General features: G+C 35.7%; 1 protein-coding gene across 1 annotated transcript in view; it reads right to left on the bottom strand.

The window, feature by feature from the left end:
• The window catches only part of SMCHD1 (structural maintenance of chromosomes flexible hinge domain containing 1), a 140,625-nt gene extending 123,710 nt beyond the window's left edge, over positions 1 to 16,915 (bottom strand). Inside the window, exons 1-5 of the mRNA XM_039845162.1 lie at positions 16,371 to 16,915; positions 9,500 to 9,575; positions 8,674 to 8,835; positions 4,419 to 4,501; positions 3,635 to 3,765 (exon numbers count right to left, since the gene is read on the bottom strand). Coding sequence (XP_039701096.1) covers positions 3,635 to 3,765; positions 4,419 to 4,501; positions 8,674 to 8,835; positions 9,500 to 9,575; positions 16,371 to 16,547 — 629 coding nt within the window. The 5' untranslated portion in view covers positions 16,548 to 16,915. The remainder of the gene's footprint in view (positions 1 to 3,634; positions 3,766 to 4,418; positions 4,502 to 8,673; positions 8,836 to 9,499; positions 9,576 to 16,370) is intronic.
• Between the last annotated feature and the right edge of the window lie 890 nt (positions 16,916 to 17,805).

The raw sequence follows: 17,805 nt of genomic DNA, 5'->3' as shown, positions 1-17,805 counted from the left end.
CACTGGTCACATACAAGAGATATTCAATGACTGATTCTTCATCAGAAACCATGGAATCAGGAAGTTGTGGGCTAACATATTCAAAGTGTCGACAGAAAAAGACTGTCAACCAAGAATTATCTAGTACAAGTAGCCTTCAAAAAAGGTGAGATTAAGACATTCCCAGATGAACAAAAACTGAAGGACTCTATCATCAGATCTGTCTTACAGAAGCTATTAAATAGTGTCCTTTAGACTGAACTGAAAGGACATTAGAAAGTAACTTGAATACAAGAAGAAATAAAGATTAGAGGTAATTTATACAAATAGAAAAAGACAATATAAATCTAGTATTTATAACTCTTCTATCTCATTTAAAAAGATAGCTGCATAAAGCAGTAACTATAAAATTGTACTCACAGGGTTATAATGTATAAGGATGTTATTTATGTAAAAACAGTAAAATAATAGGAATGAAGCTATGTAAGTGTAAAGATTTTGTGTGTTATTGACATTAAGTTGGCATTAATCCAAACTGAACTGTTATAAACTAAAATGCTAATTGTAATCCCTAGAAAAACTAAAAAAGTAGATTAACAACTATTAAAAGTAAGTTAATGGTTGCCAGGAATGAAGGAGAGTGACTATAAATGGGTACAAGGTTTCTTTTGGAGTAATGAAGATGTTCTGAAATTAGTGATGATGGTTGCACAACTTTATGACTATACTCAAAACCATGGAATTGTATGCTTAATATGCTGGGTTTTAATGCATATGAATTATATGGCCATAAAAACTAAATTCAATGAAGATACACTTAAGACAGATGTGAGCATTTATTGTATGTAAATTACACCTTAAAAGAAAAAAACTGAATGCTAAATAATGATATCGATGCTTAAAGCATGAAGAGAAAGTTTACTGATATCTGTAATTTATTTGAACGCAATCAAAAATTAAGATGAACTGAAGGTTAGTAGGATAAATAGGTATGTGGTAAAGCAACTGTCAATGGTAAAAACTAGGTATAAGTATCTGGGCACTAAAGAATTTCAACTTTTCTGTATGATGGAAAATGTTCAGAAAATGTTCAGAAAAGAATTGTGCTCAGAAAACACACAGATCCAGGTTGTCAACCATTCTATAACTAGCCTAAAAAATAAAAATTTCATGAAAGAATAAAAGAAACTAGAGAGACATAACAAAAGGAAAAAACATCTAAATAAGGCCATTATATCAGATATTCTGAATTGATAAATTTCTTGGGTGTGATAAGGTATTAAGGTTATTTATAAGAACTTCCCTGTGGAGGAGATACTGCAACTTACTTTCAAATGATTTAAAAGAAAAAAATGTAAGACTGTGTGTATGTGTGTACCTAGGTAGGATAGAAGATAACAAATGTGGCAAAATGCTGATTGCTAAATCTAGGTGAAGGATATATGAGTGCTAATACTGTTCTTTCAACTTATTTGTTGGCTTGAAATTTTTCAATATAAAAAGGGTAGAGGAAAGGATAGTACCAAGGTGAGTGATAGTTATAAAAAATACTGTCAGATTCAAACTCACCTCATTTACCTCTATTTTCCCCTTCGTGTACTATGGTCTAACCACAGTGGTCTCTCAAACGAAACAAGCCACTCACAATTTCGGGGTCTCTATGTTTGCTGGTAGACCTTCTACTTGGAATATTCTTCACCTATGTCTTCATTTGAGTACTTTCTTCTTTCAAGCCTCAATTCAAACATAACTTCAAAGAGGCCGCCCTCTTTTCTAATCACCTTACCTAAAGAATATGGCCATTGGCTTTAACATATTTTTTCAGTATTTTCTTAACAGCTATAATCAATAACTGAAATGACTACAATTTTTTTGTTTACTTGTTTTTCTCTCTATAACAAAAGAAGCTACATGCCAAGAGAGTCAGTTGTTCTGTACTTTTAGGATGTCCTTCCTTTTCTTCCGCAGCCTGTTTCCTATGACATACATCTTTATATCCAGTAAAACTAAACTGGAAGCAGTAGAGCAACTGATAATTTTTTCCATACGAGTAGAAGCCAGGGGAGTGAGGGAGTACACCTGATGCCAACAGAAATTGGATTGGGTCAAGGGACTATTACTGGACTCATGGACAGTATGAGTACATAATAGCTATAATAACATCTGATTGTTTACTGACACAATATCTATAAAGCTAGAGCCAAAGCCAGCAACAGGTAGATTCCTACCAAAAATTAAGCAAAATTTCCCTAACATTTGCACTAAATTTAAAAGTTTATGTTGTGCTAAAATCTAGTTAAAAATCAATGTCCCATGAATCCAGTTAAGATTTAACTTTAATAAACGGTAGACTCTACTTCTACTCTTCCATTTAACATTTTTCTGACTTTTATTTAGCCCAAACTACCATCTGTTCTCCTTTCTCTTCTACTTAATATTTCTATTGTATACTTCTTTATGTGTATTTTACAAATACTTTAAGTGGGATGTACTCATGAAAATACTGAAAAAGAATGGCTGCAGAAAAGTATGAGGCCAAGAATGAGAATAACTAAAATGATATTCACTGATTGCTTACCATATGCCAGGCTCTATTCTAAGGATCTTACATGTACTCACTCACTTGGTCTTCACAAAACCTTATGAGATATTATCCACATTTTATAGATATGTCAACTGAGACAGAGAGAAGTACCTTGATCAATTTCATACAACTAATAAAGCTAGAACTCAAACCAGGCCAAATAATTCCAGAGCCCTTGTTCTTCCCTACTTGCCTCTCACCATGACACTGTAAATCTTTACAAATTTGATGAAAATTCTGAGCGTGCTGACATTTCAGAAATGAGAAGGTAAATATGCTAAATATATTAATTTTTAACACATTATTGAGAATGATCCTTAAATCTGGATGACTTTCCTTGACACAAGCAAGAGCGAAATGGGAAATGAACAAATACTAACTACTTAATAAGAATGCCAACAGACACTTCTCAAATATGTCTCCTAAAGTACGCAATATAGCTTAAAATACCAAAAGACTTGTGGCACCAGAATTCAGATAATAGCCCAAGGACCTAAATCTTTACATCCCTGACAGCTTCTAGTATATTTTGTTCCTCTGTGATGTTTTCATTCAGGATATTTTCTACAAACACATTCTGAAACAAAACTCCTGACTAGATTCTATTCCCTAACAGCTGTAAATGTTTTGTAATGACAGAGCCCTGAAAGTAGAACAACAGTGAGGTCAACAGAACTACATGCGGTTCACTAGACATTTTCAAAGTGATATCACATGATTTCTAAAGCCGATTTTTAAAATCATTCTACTTTTCTAGAGGCCACACAGCTTTTATCAAATTTAATAAGGATAGGGGGAAAACCTCCAAAGTATTCAACATCTCAACATAACTCCTATATACCTCAGGAAATGGGGGGAAAAAAAAAACTGTTCAATAGAAGGACACAATATGATTTACATAGTTTTGACTATTTCTAAACTAAGTATTGATCATAAAAACTCCATAATATAAAAATCTAATATGCTGATAACATCAAAACCTCCAATGTATCATGTATAACTAAAGAAATATGAGTTCTTATCCTTATTAACACCCAGCTGCCCATAAAAAAGTGAGTAAGGTTTTCTAACCTTTCAAAGTCACCTTGCCTTGTAAATTTTGACAACCTATACACGGCCCAATTGTTAAGCTGTTTAGAGGTCATTCCTCTTCCATTATCTATCACTGCAACGGCAGGTTTTCCTTGTGTTTCATCAAAATGCTATGAAATAAGTTCAAAAAGACAAAAGGTCAAATCAATATTAAAAACGTAAAAAGTTAAATACAGAAAAAGTGATTCAATAGGCTCACTCATGTATTGTTGGTGAAAGTGTAAATTAATACAATTATCTAAAAGGCACTTCAGCTGTATGAATCAAAAGCCTTAGAATTCTTCATGTCCTTTAACCCAGAAATTCCATTTCTCAGAACTTGAGGAATGAACTGGAGACATGTATAAAGACTTATAAGGGTGTTCATTATGCCAGCATTACTTACAATGGCAAAAATATAGGAAAAAATCTAAATGTTCAACAATAGTAAGCTGGTTGATATTACATTGTAAATTATAATTTACATTATATTATAGCCAATAAACCAAACTGCAGCAATGGTACACTATATTGCAGAATATTCATAATATGGTGATGTTTACAACATATTTACTGTCAAAGAAAAGGAGAAGATAAAAAAACAAAATGTACACCATGATTACACATATATGTATACATATATGCACAGAAAAAATGGCACATAAAAGTTTTAACAATGGATAAAGATATCAGATTTCTTCTACTTTTAGTTTATTTTCTAATTTTTCTTCAATAAACTTGTACTACTTCTATAAAAGGAAAAGTTAAACTTTTATTTTCTTACCAATTTGATCTGTATTTTTCTAATCCCAGTGTTACGAGAAGTAGCAGACAATGAATTGTCAATTAATTCGGCAAGAGCAAATGCTGGAAGAGAATGAGAACACATTATTGCTTAAAATTTCCCTCCTAAACACTTGATACAAAATTTCAAAGTAGAAGAAACTCTGAAGTACCTTAAGCCATCACTTTTATTTTCTAAAGAACGAGAATTAAAGTACTATCCTGATCCTAATGATGTAATATGTAATTAGAGGCAACATCACCAATCACCACTAGCATAAAAAAGCAGTCATCAACCAGTATTTCTATAGCATTATATGGCATGAGTTGGCCACCCATGATTCCTGCCTTAAGGAGTTTATACTCTAAAGATAGACATACAGACATAAGAGACAGAAGACCATAACCTTAAAATCAAACAGTACTCTGTGGTATGTAATTACATCATGCAGAAGTCAAAAGTAAGCATACGTAGAGATATTGAGGCAAATATAAAGCAACTATAAAAGTGTCTATTAAAAGCTAATTTAAATATAGAAATCTTATGACTCACAGCAAATTGTCAAATGGCAGAACATGTCTGCTTAACTGACATAGATTATTCATTTCCTACTATACAACCAACTTGACATTCTATTTATCACTGGCTCTGCATTGTTCCTAATATTTTCCTTTTAGGGTCACTACTCAAACTATTTCTCACTTTTATTCCCTTAATTAAAAAGGGGAACATACCAAACTTATGCCTCTTACTTCCAATGAAGCTTATCCCAACTAAAGCTGTAATTAATCCACAGAGTCGTACTCCAGCAAGCACTTTCCCACTATGACCATTTACAGAATGGCTAGGTTTATAAACTAGCTAGTAATCAGAAATATATAAGGAGCTGGCTAAGGGCAATAACTCTAAAAAATGGAGAAAGAATACTTTTGTAGGAAACGGGAGAAAAAAAAAAGTTAAGAGAAATTTGGAAGAAAAAAATTAGTAAAATTTGGTATTTGATTAGATATAAAAGGAGAAAGAAAAAGAAATCCAAGATGGTTTTGAATCTTTGCTTCAGAAGACTAAATAAATGGTCAAATTTTCCCACAAAGGAAAACTTTAGAGAGGAAGAAAGAAAAATTCAGTTTTAGATGCTATGGCCTACTACTATATCAAGTTCAATGAGTAAATGTGTTCCTCAGGGTGCTGGAACAGATATTTTGCTTAACTGAGAGAATAAAGACAGCCAGAGATAAAGGTTTTTGCTTCATTAAAATAGAATAGTTAAGGCTTGGATCAGTTCACTAAGAGAAAAGTATAAAGAGATCAGCATGAGTTGAAGAAATGTCCACCATAAGATCAAGAATAACCAGAACTAACACCAAAGGCAAAGGAAAGAGAGGCAGGGAAAGACCCAGGAATATAATAAAGTAACAAAAATCAAAGCAAGAGTTTGAACAGTGAGATTCTCTGCTTATTCATATAAAGACAGTAATGAAAACTGGTACAACCAATCTGGAAGGTAATTAAGCTATATCAAAACTCTTAGAAATTAATATATCTATTGACTCCATGATTGTACATTTAGAAATTTATCCCCAGAGAAAGAATTAAAGATTCATTCAATATGCAAATATTTAAGCACCTACAATTTGCCAGACATTGTTCTATGAACTAAACGCAACAGACAAAAAGTCCTGTTCTTATGGAATTAACATTCTAGTGGAGGAAGATGGGAAATCAAATGTAATCATAGTAAATTTAGAAGGTGGAATATGCTATGGAGAAAAGAAAGCAGAAAAAAGAGATCAAAAACAGTAAAGGCATAGAGGGAATACAGTTGCAATTTTAAATAGAGCGATCAGGGTTAAGTTTTGTTGAGAAGGTAACAGGTAAACATGACCTGAATGAGGTGAGGGAATGAGACAGAGGCTGAAAGGGCATTCCAGGAGAGGGTCCTAAGCTGAGAATAAAGCTAGCACTGCAGTGGTGTGAACAAGCAAGAAGTGTTGTGGAAACAAAGTTAGAGAGGTATAAAGCAGAGTTGCCAATGTTATGTATGTAATTGTAAATATTTTGGGCTTTATTCTTAGCGAAATGGGAACCATGGATGTTTTCAGTAGAAGAAGAACACAATCCGACTTCTCAGCCCTTATATGGACGTGAAAAGAGACAAATTAACAGGCCTGTATATAATCTAGGTGATACAATGGTGCCTCAGACTTGTGTGAGCAATAGAAGTGGTGAGAAGTGGTCACTTCTAAAGACAGAAGATAGTAACAACAGGATTTATGGACAGATTGAATGAAATGTACGAGACAAAGAAGAATCAATTTGATTTTTGGCTTAAGAAACAATGAAGACAGAGCAATGATCAATTTGGATGGGAAAACTATGTGCAGTATAGGGCTGAGTGAACAGATCAGGGTTCCCATCTTAGATATTCTAGTGGAGATGCCACATGGATAGTTGGATAAACAAAACTGGAATTCAGGAGATAAGTCTGGCATTATTTTCAACATTTAACTGGAAATAACCATTTCTTACCACTTCCATTTGAGAGTCAAAGTCATAAAGATGGTATTTAGAACCATGAAACTTAACGGGATCACCAAGGAAGGAAGATAAAGGACCAAGGACTAAGCCCTGAGGCACTTCAACATTAAGAAGGTGGGGAGATATGTCAATTATACCTCAATTTTTTAAAAGGTGGGAAAAGAGAAGAGAGAAGACAGCCAGAGGTAGAAAATAGAGTATGGTCTCTCAAAAGCCAAGTGAAGATTTATCAAAGAGACAAAACTGATAAACTGCCAAATAATGCCTTAAGTAAAACAAAAACTAAAAATTGATCACTGGATTTAGTCACTAGTAACCTTAAATGAATAAATACAGAACAGAGAATAGGAGAGAATCGGAAGAGAGGCACTGCTGACAGTGAACACAGTCGACTCTTAAGGAATTTTACTGTAAACAGGAGCAAAAATCTGGGCAGTAGCTGGTGGAAGACATGAGATCATGATGTTTTTAAGTTGGAGAAATAAAGACAGTGTTTTTTGTGTGTGTGAAAAGAACAAGGTCAGGGGTAATAAATATATTGATTACAAGTTCAAGCTCTGAAGTCACTCTGCTAGGGTTCAAATCCTAGCACCAATACTTACAAGTGGGATGGCCTTTGGCAAGTTATCTAAAATCTCTCGGCCTCAGTTTCTTCTGTAAAATAGGGTCATTATCTAATATTAGGTACCACATAGGATCAAGGATGAAATGAGAAAATGTTCATAAAGCACTTGGCACAGTGCTTGGTACCGCAGCTGGGAGCAGTAATAGTATCAGTAGCACTTAAGGTAAGGATGTGCACAAAGACTTAGTTACAAGAATAATCGGTCATCTGTAATTTAAAAAAAAACTGAAATAACCTAACTATCTAATAAAATTGTTCAATTTTTTATTATCTAAACAGTGTTTAACTATTAAAAACAATTACATATTGCCAATATATACTGAAGATGTTCATTTTATTTTAAACAAAAAAAAAAAAAGTAGGCTAAAGTAGTATGCATCATCTAAAAACCACTAATACAGAAAAAAAATTTTGCAGAGGTCTGAAATACCAAGTGTTAGTGGTGGTTAAATCAGGATGGTAGACATATAGATATTCTTTATGTTCTTTTTGCTAACTATGTTTTCTAATTTCCTACAAACTATAATGCATCTACGACAAAAATATTTTTTAATAAGAAAGTTTATAATGAACATCTAAGTAGTATTAAACACTTTGGCAAAGTCCAGACGGAAAAGACTCTCTGATTTCTAAAGATCACTAGCAAACAATCCGAAGGTAAGATAAAAGCTGACAAGCAGTAAAGATAGAAGGAAATAAAGAAATGGAGACCAGAACACAAATCACTTGTACAAATCAGCTATACAAATTTGCAAGATGAAACAATTATTTTTCTCAATTGGGAGAGGTATATAGGAGGCCAGGAAGAATAATTCCGGAGAGTATAAATGAGATAGAAAAATGTGTAGGTTCAAGATCTCTGAGTTGAAAAGGAATGAATTCTAATATTAGGTTAGTTTTAAAGGAGCAGTATCTTTACTTTGAAGTAAGATGACATACAAAAAGAATTACATTGTGATGAAGAAAGAGCTCGCAATGACTTGTCGGTCTTCTAATAAAGTAGAAAGAGAATTTTTTAAAGTGAAGGAATGGAACATGTGATCAGGAAATAAAGTAATCGTTTATCAAAATTAGTATAAATGGAATACTTACGCAAAGGATTTTGTCCTTCACTTGCATAATATTCATACATGCCACTTTTAACCAGTGTGTCATAGTGAGGTAGGAATTCAATTCTTTCTTTTGTAGCTGTTAGTAATAACTGATTGACTGAATGTAGCAGGTATAGAGTAACTCCATCTTTAACAGTTTCATCTGTAATCAAAAGGTAATACCTTAAGTGCAAAGCTAGCATCAGAAACACAATGAATTTAAAATTCTGAATATGCAAATCGTACCTATGAAATATCTTTAAAGATGATACAGGCAAACCCCCAAACACTGACTCAATCTATAAATTCAGTTGTGTTTTGTTAAAAATATCAGTTGAATAGGCCCAAATACTTCCACTATCTGAAATTCCCAATTCTTGATAAGTTAAATTATCACCAGAAATCAGATGAGGAATTACATTAGAGTATTATCAACAGGAAAGGAGAAGGATGATGAAATTCAAAATGAATCTGGCGTGAAAAACTGGCAGGTCTTACAATCTAATTGGGTAAAAAAAGATAAGGGAAGAATTCAAGTTGGTTAGAATTCATTTCTTAAGGGCCTCCACGAAGACCTGTGGCTAGGTGTTGGGTAAGGTCTCATCTTCTGTTGCCTTAAATGTTATGAACTATTTTTCTATAATTTGGCTGGAAAAATATGACCTCAGTACAAAATGTGAACATATATACAGTTTCTTCCCCAATTCCAACGAAGTAACCAAAATCATCAATAGTTTTTACATGTTTATCTATGAAATCAAACAGTTATTACCCTATAATGTACTAGAACATATTAAATATAAAAGTATGAACTTAACATTGCTTACCAAAATTATCACAGGTAATTTCTTTTCTACTTGTTGTTGTAATAACAAACTTCTCTTCAGGTGAAATGCCAAGTGTCTATCCAAAATAGGAATAAAATCAATTATTATCAAAAGAAAGAAATGCAACAATCAAGTTTACAAAAATATGAAAATATTGATAGTATATTATAATCTTGGAACAATTATGTTATTTGTCCAAGAAACATAAGTCTTCACATTTAAAAATTTGCCTTTCATAATTAAGTACAAATCCATAAATTACCTATTTGCTTAAAGAAGATGTTTTTTCTGCTATTATATACCACCTAGGACCACAAGTGAATAGGTGGGACAATTTGGAAATGTTTTAGCATCAGCAGGGCCTCCCAGAAACAGGACATTATTTCACATCAATGTATACATAAACTTATTTGCAGCAAAGCATTAACATAATACATGTTCATATAGAGTATGTTAAAAAAAATGTTAATAAAAAAGCACTAGAAGAAAACAGAGGTTACTATTTTATAATATTGAGGTAAAAATACTGTGCTATGCAAGGGTGTCCGTATTAAAGAATCTTTATCTATTATAACTTACCCTTCCAAAAGAATAACTTTAAAAAATTAAGGCAAATTATAAATTATGGGGGAAGGGGGTTGCAAAAGGAGACATCATCCTTAGGAGAAAAAAGTCTTCATAAATCAAGATGAAGATCAGCAAAGAGCAAAAACACATGAACAATCAAACAGAGAAAACAAATAAATGACCAATGAACATATGAAAAACTGAAATTTTACAACCAAAAAATATGAAAATTAGAAAAACAAGTTAATGTTTTCATTAAAATTTTACACATCTTTAAAATTATAAGACACGGGATCTTTCTAAAATCTAATGCACGGTTAAGAGAAAAGGCTGACTTCTGCTTCAGGTAATGAGGGACTAGTTAATCTAGACAACCTTACCACCGAAGACAACTAAAAAAATCTAGACTAATGATACTCAAGTCTTCAATAGTGATACCTAAAAACTCTTACCTGTCACTACTTAAATTAAGATGTCAACTCCTTACTCTGAATATTGACAAACTAAAGAGAAAGAATAAAGCATTTATTCTGCTTTTTCATACTAAGTGTATTTCAGGGTAACCAAACAGCTCTAGTCAAAATGAAGCAAAGTTGTTCTTTAAAGAATGCCAGCTAATAAATACAGGATAATGGCAATCAGAATATCACTATCAATGGATAGACCATCAGATTAAAACTTTATTAAGGAGGGATCCGACTGAAACCACCTAAGTCCCACTAATTCGATCTTAGCATTGAGAAAAAGGGGTGAAATATCCATTTATTATGTGCCTCTTGATGTGATGTAATATGAAGTACCAGAACCACCTATGAAGAATTCTCGGCTTCCCCAAAGAAGTTGAACCTAAATTGTGATTACAAGTCTTTAAAAATAACTTCTAGTTTACAGGATATATGGAGATAGAATGAGTTAAATTACACCATAAAAGAGCACAGACAAATCTAGAATGTGAAATATTAAAGAAAAACCTGCTTGGTTTCTTCAGCAGATCAATGTCAGGAAAAACGAAAATGAGACTGGGGGAAGAGGGTTTTGTTCAAATATACTAAATTTTAAAAGAATTGAGAAAAATAATAAAGCAAGTTCAATATAAGGACCATCTTGGGATCCTTGTTTAAACAAACCAACGATAAAGAGACATTTTTGAGATAATCAAGATATCCAAATATGGACTGTGCTATTAGATAATATTTAAAATGTTATTTTTTGATGACTTGATAATAGAAATGCATATATGAGTGAACAAACACCTGGAATATAAAATAAAAGACAAAAATGCTAGTGTGGTAAATACTTAGTAACTGTTGAATCTGGATGATGCGTATATTTGGGTTCATTATACTACTATCCCTATATATGTTTGAAGCTTTTTATTAAAAAAATTCTACTTTAAAATATACTATAATACACCAGTGGGAGAGAATAGAGGACCTTGAAAGAGATCCACACATATATACCTAGGGAGCTTGGCAAACAGGAGAGGTGACATTACAAATTGGTAGGGAAAGAATAAACTACTCAATGAATGATACTGAGACAACTAGTTCATAGAAATAGGTAAAATGAAACCCCCATCTCAACATAAACAAAAATAAATTATTGAAAAAAAGAGATAATTTTTAGAAGATAGAATAAAAGGTTTTCTGAAAATATACAAAAATTACAAGCCATGAAGGAAAAAACTAGAAAATATGAAAATATGCTCATCCTCACTAGTTAACAGAGAAATTAAAACAACTCAATTATCATTCCCATGAGGCTGTCAAAAATTTTCAATCCTGATAATATAAAGTATAGGCCTCCATATAGGGAAATTAGACCTTATACATTGCTGATAGGACTGAAAACTAGTACAACTGTATCGAAAAGCAATTTGGTGTACCTGAGTAAAATTAAAGATACTCATATTCAATGCAATTCCACCCTACAGAAATGATGCTATGAATATAAATGGAGGAAAGATTCTGTTTAATAAAAATAAAAACTGTCATTACAAATCTTTATTAAGTTTTTGTGTAATCTCTACTTTTTAGTTCACAAGGACTTTATTTCTACAATGTTCCAACTGTTAGGTCATGTGCTTTTGCATCCTACAGAACAAAATTTGTTTTTATAGTTACTATAAAACTATGTGCCAAACTGAATTTTTAAGATCTGTGCAGCACGTCTATATTTAATTATTTAATTATATTAAATAATTGTTTATATTTAATTATATTAAATAAGTGTTTATATTTAATTATTCCATACAATTTTGCCACAATTCTATTATTCAATTATGATATGTAAGGTATCTTTTTCTATGCTTTACCTATAATTCTGCATAAAAATTAGTTCTCGAATTCATAATTTTTATAGCTGATACCTGACAAAATATTTTTACATTGTTTTTATTCAAGATACACCCTTCTTTTTCCATATTTTTGATCTAAAATCTATCTTACCAGAAATAAACTAGTCTTTCAAGCATTTGTACTACCTTGGCCTTGATTACAGATATATTTCTGACTTTCTCTACATGAAAGCAGTATAATATTCTATTCGGGCATGAGTCTTGATAAAGCTTTTTCATTTTTATAAAAGCACTTCAATTTCACCTTCTTCTGGGCTGTTAAAGCATATGGATCTGCCTTTAATGAATAATATAAAGTACCTGCCCTTCATGTCTTTAGGTCAGCTGCAAACTATCTGCAGCCTAATTTCTCTCAAAAGTCAATTTCACCCTTGCATTAAGTCAGTCGGAAACTAAATACTTCAATACACTGCTATGAAACTGCAAACTAGCCTTTAAAGATTTGTGCTTTGGCGTTATATTCAATGGCTCTGCTCCTGGAACACTCATATGGCACTTGAGAAATCTCTACAAAACCTCAGGTGGTAACTGGTTAAAGCAGCTTGCACTACCCTAAATAACACATACTCTAACTTGCATTAAAGGACAAGAAAAGCAGCAGCCTTCCCTATCTGTAAGGATGTTGTCCATTTTAACGCTCAGGATTTGGGAGGAATCTAGGGAGGAATTTTGCTAAAATCAAAGCTTTACTGCCCTAGCAGTGGGAATGTTTTTATTTTATGGATATTGTAGATTTTCTAACAGTAATCTTTACTTCTTTGTTTTGACTTCTAAGAAATTCAAATCTGTTTCATGGCTCAGCACTGGTTTAAGATATTATAAGGTGAGTTCTCATTTATTAACTCTCCTCAGGTTACTATTCCATTCTTTCTGACATCTATCTTTTTTTACTTTTTTCCCCTTTCATCTTTTGGAATTTTTAACAAAATGTACCCCATGTATAAAATGTTTTCTTGAAGGAAGAGATTAATAGCTATAAACTATTAGGTAAGGCTCCTGCCTCCGAGGAGCATAAAGTATTTAAAAAAAGTACAATGGTGTAACTGCCAGGGTAGGGTAACAAGGTATAGAGGAACCATACAAAGGAAAAAGTAGGCATTTCCTCAAAATTGGGGTTGGAGAGGAGGGTTAGCACATAAGGGATTTAATATCTGGACATATTTAAGAACTAACAAAATGAGTCATTTCCTAATCTTTGATTCTGCAAGGACACAAGGGCTCAGGTGAATCAATAGCTGCTTACCACAGGTCTAAGGCTTCTTCCAGATTTACCCTTTCCTCTTCCTCTTGACTGTAACCTTTTTTCCACTAGGTAAGTTTTCCCTCAAATAACAGTTTTGGATCCATAATACTTTATGGCACTACAAACATTATTGGTTTATGTTTTAATGAAAAACTTTAATTTAGCGCACTATTTTTCCTCTTCCGCCTAACAAGGAAAATGAAGGCTTTGGTAGATCATGTGGGCATTGTGGATGTTTTAAAAAAATTTAAAAATTAAAAAAAAAAAAAAAAAACTCCAAGATTTAGAATCAAACGTACATAGATTCCAATCCTGATTTTACTGCTCATTAACTGTATAACCTTGGACTTTAATTCAGTAATTTCATTCAGTTTTTCATGTATGTAATGTAGACAAGGTTATGGGATTAGGTGGCATAATCTAATGATGCTTTAAAAAGCAAATTCTCAAAAAAAAGTAGGCTTCCTTTTCTTTATCTTAATAGCTCCTCTCTCACTGCTCATCAAATTTAACCATCTGTTCTAGCAGAAAAAAAGTGGGAAAGAGGTAAAGTATTAGTCAAAGGAAATATTTTCCTTGGTTTTCAATTTAAAATATTGAAGGACTAGAATAAATATCTCGGTTCTCCATAACAAAGAACTTCATTTGAGGCGTTATGGCAGAAAGTATATGAATTCTGGGTCTGAATCCTAGTCTGACTGTACTATTTGACTTAAGTGAGTTGCCATCTCCAAAAGTGAGTTTCCACTTCTGTAATAAGAGGCTAATAATACCTTCTCTATCTAACAGTTACTGAGACTTCTCACAGGGAAGAATTTATTTCTAGAGGGAAGGTAAATTAGTACAACTTGTCTGAAAAGCAATTTAAAACTATGTATCAAGAGCTTTAAAAAAATGTTCCTGATCTTTGATGTAGGAATTTCACTTCTAAGATTCTAAGCTAAAGAAAAATAAAGAAATGGAAGACTGTATTTAAAGACGTTTATCATGTCATTACTTAAAATTGAAAGTTATATAAATGTTAACAAAAAGGGAAGATTTGGTTATGTAAATAGTGATACTAAACAGACCATTTCAAACTTTATAAAGACTACTTGCATTAAAATAGAAAAGTACTGACATTATTAAGTGAAAAAAATAGACTATAACCACCAAAATATGATGTAGACTTTGGGTTGTGAGTACATAATGCAATATACAAATGATGTATTATAGAATTATACACTTGAAACATGTTATTAACCAATGTCACCCCATAAATTTAACAATTAAAAAATGTGGGGTAAAGATCGAAAGAAATAACCCCAAGTACCAACAGTGATTAGAAATTTTACAGTGAGTAAAAGTTTCTCTCTGGCTCTATATTTTCTTTAATGTGCTGATATTTTTACAATAAAAATAATAAACATAAAGAGTTTCCTTTTTGTTGGATGGTTCTGAAAACAAAATATTCATCAAAAAAGAAGCATTCTTTCATTCACCCTTCAAACACATGGAAATCTACCATATCAAGGCAAAGAATGAACTAAGTTTATACATTTTTGTCTTCATTCAAATATTCATTCTAATTTTGGCATTTACTATGAGCCAGGCACAGTTCTAGAAACTGGGAATACAGCTGTGAACAAGTTTAACTCCCTGGTCTCACGTCGCTTGTATACTACGGGTTTGATTTCAATCATTTCGGCAACTATGGTTATGTCTCAAACAGTACTAAATCATCAGCCTACTCAAGATAAAAGTTTTACGCAAACTTCGTTTTCCTTGATAACTAAGAGTTCTTGAGAGCTTAACAAGAACCTCAATGCAGGGCATGACAATATCCCTTCTTTAAAGCTCAGGCACCACCACCACGTCACATCTATAAAACACTTAACAGTTTAAGGTTTTCCTACACGGTCATTAATTTTTAAAGCAAACGAATATAGTGGGTATATATACACACATATGTACGGTATATGTATACGTGTGCGTGCGTGTGTATACATATATATCCATATATACATATATGTATATATATTTAACCCCTTCTTTGGTGTTCCATAGCTACCTATGGACACCCTTCGAGTTGCTCAGGAACTCCCAAGGGCCCGAGTTCAGAAACCAGAATGGCAGCTCCACCTGCGAGACTGACTCTAACAAGTGTTCCCACGAATGAAGGACGCTGCCAGCGCGGGTTGCAAACCTTCTTGACAGGACGACTCGGGAAATTACTGCATCATTTAATGAACCTGAGGTAGATCGACTCCAGGAATTTCACAACGTCTAACCATCGCAACACAAATAGAACCATCAGGTATAACTCTGCTCTCTTCTTAAAAAATTTTTTAAAAGTTTCACACTAAAGAGACACAAGTAGCTTTCCCTCCTGGAAGATGAGCTCTAAGGCCTTAGAGTACTAAGGTCTCCACGAACCAATTAAACCCGAGGTCTTAAACCCTGTGCAGAGAGACCTCTCACAAAAGCGCCGGGGGGCAGGAGGCGGCCACGGAGGAGCCGGCCCTGCACTCCGAGACCCGGCGTAGGGCCGGCCCAAGGCTTCCTGCCGCCGGGCTACGGAGATGGCGGGCACCCGGAGAGAGAAGCCAAGCCGCCGGACCAGGGCCGGGTGACAGGTTTATTGCCCTTAGTGAGAAACTTGGGTTTCTCTTCACCCTCCCAACCCGAACTCTCCCCGCGCATCCCTCCTTCACCCCTTCGCGTACCTGGCACACAGAGGCACGGAACCCCGCGTAGTCCGAGCGCTCCTCGACCTGCACCACCTGGTCGCCGAGCTCCGACTCTTTCTCACGCCGGTCAAACAAGTACACCGTCCTGCAGCCGTCGCCTCCGCCGCCCTGTCCAGTCCCCACCGAGGGCCCGCCGCCGCCCGCCGCTGCCATATTGGGGGGAAGGAGAAAAAAACAGCAGCGCCGGCGCTCAGGGCCCAAGTGCTGGCTCCGCGCGGCGCCTTCAGCTCCAGTCCCCCGGGTGGCGCGAGGCCTCAACCCCGGCGCGCTGCAGCTCCTCCCTCGGCGGCGGCGGCGGCGGCGGCGGCGGCCAAGCAGCCGCAAGCGCGAGGATCACCCGGGAACCGATTCAAACGAGCTCCTGCCCGAACACCACGTCACTTCCGCGGCCCACCGCTCCCGTGGAGGAGGGGGCGCGCGGCGCGCTCCTCGTAGGGTCGGGGCCCGCGCCCGCTGCTGCCCACGCGAGCCTCGCAGCTCGAACCGAGGCGAGAGCCGCCGCCCCGGACTGTGGCGCAGGAGGAAGAGAGGCCGCCAGGCGTCCCGAGGAGGCGGGGCGAACCCCGCAGGCCGCGCGGGCCGGGGCGGGGCTTCGGTGCCTGGAGCCCGCCTCTTTCGTCCTCGCGAAGTTGGAGGGAAGCGCGGGCCTTCGTGGACGCCTGCGCTCTGGGGGGCGACCCAATAGCTGAGGCGGCAGAGGCAGTACCGGGAGCCGCAGGGGTGGCGTCGGGTGACTATTTTCTCACGAGCGAAAGGGTCCCGCCTCGCTATTCCCCCAACCGAGCCTGCACGGCCTCGAGCTCGCGGCGCTGCTTCGGCTGTGCCCTCCGCGGCCGGGTCGCGTGAATCCAGCGGCGGGAAGTGTCGGCTCACAGGCCTCGCTGGCTGAAACTTGCACCACAGCAAGCACATGGATCCTCAAGGACAGAAAACACGCCAAGAGACCCTGCAACACCTTTTTCGCCGCATTTCCTAGGGGTTCGATGTGGGCTCTAGTGTGGGCCATACAAACAAAGTTGGTCCCTGAGAACGACGGAACCAAGGTTCTGTGACCAACGCAGTCTCCTTCGGGAGGCCTCCGAGGGTCCCGGAGCGCTGACAGCGTTCCCGTGGCTGGAGTATCTCTCTGCATCTGAATCTTCCCACTGTACGCCTTCACCTCCACCTCCGCTCCCGTGTTGCTGAAAACTGTGAATGAGAACACCTATGCCGAAGTTACTAGAATTAAATTAGCATTCTTAAAATGCTTTAACATATAGTATACTTTGAATAAAAGCCTTTGTGTTTCATTAAATAGCCTTAAAGTGGGCGTGTAGTGCCCTAACTAGGCAAAATACTGTCATCGTTGGAGTTCTAGGTTTAGTCATTCACCCGGCAATTCTTAAAAACATTTAGTGAATATTTTGTACTT

Source organism: Pteropus medius, unplaced genomic scaffold, assembly GCF_902729225.1.
Source record: "Pteropus medius unplaced genomic scaffold, Ma_sr-lr_union100, whole genome shotgun sequence".
NCBI lineage: Eukaryota > Metazoa > Chordata > Mammalia > Chiroptera > Pteropodidae > Pteropus > Pteropus medius.
The sequence above is the reverse complement of the archived record's forward strand: the minus strand, read 5'-3'. Positions and strand labels throughout refer to the sequence as shown.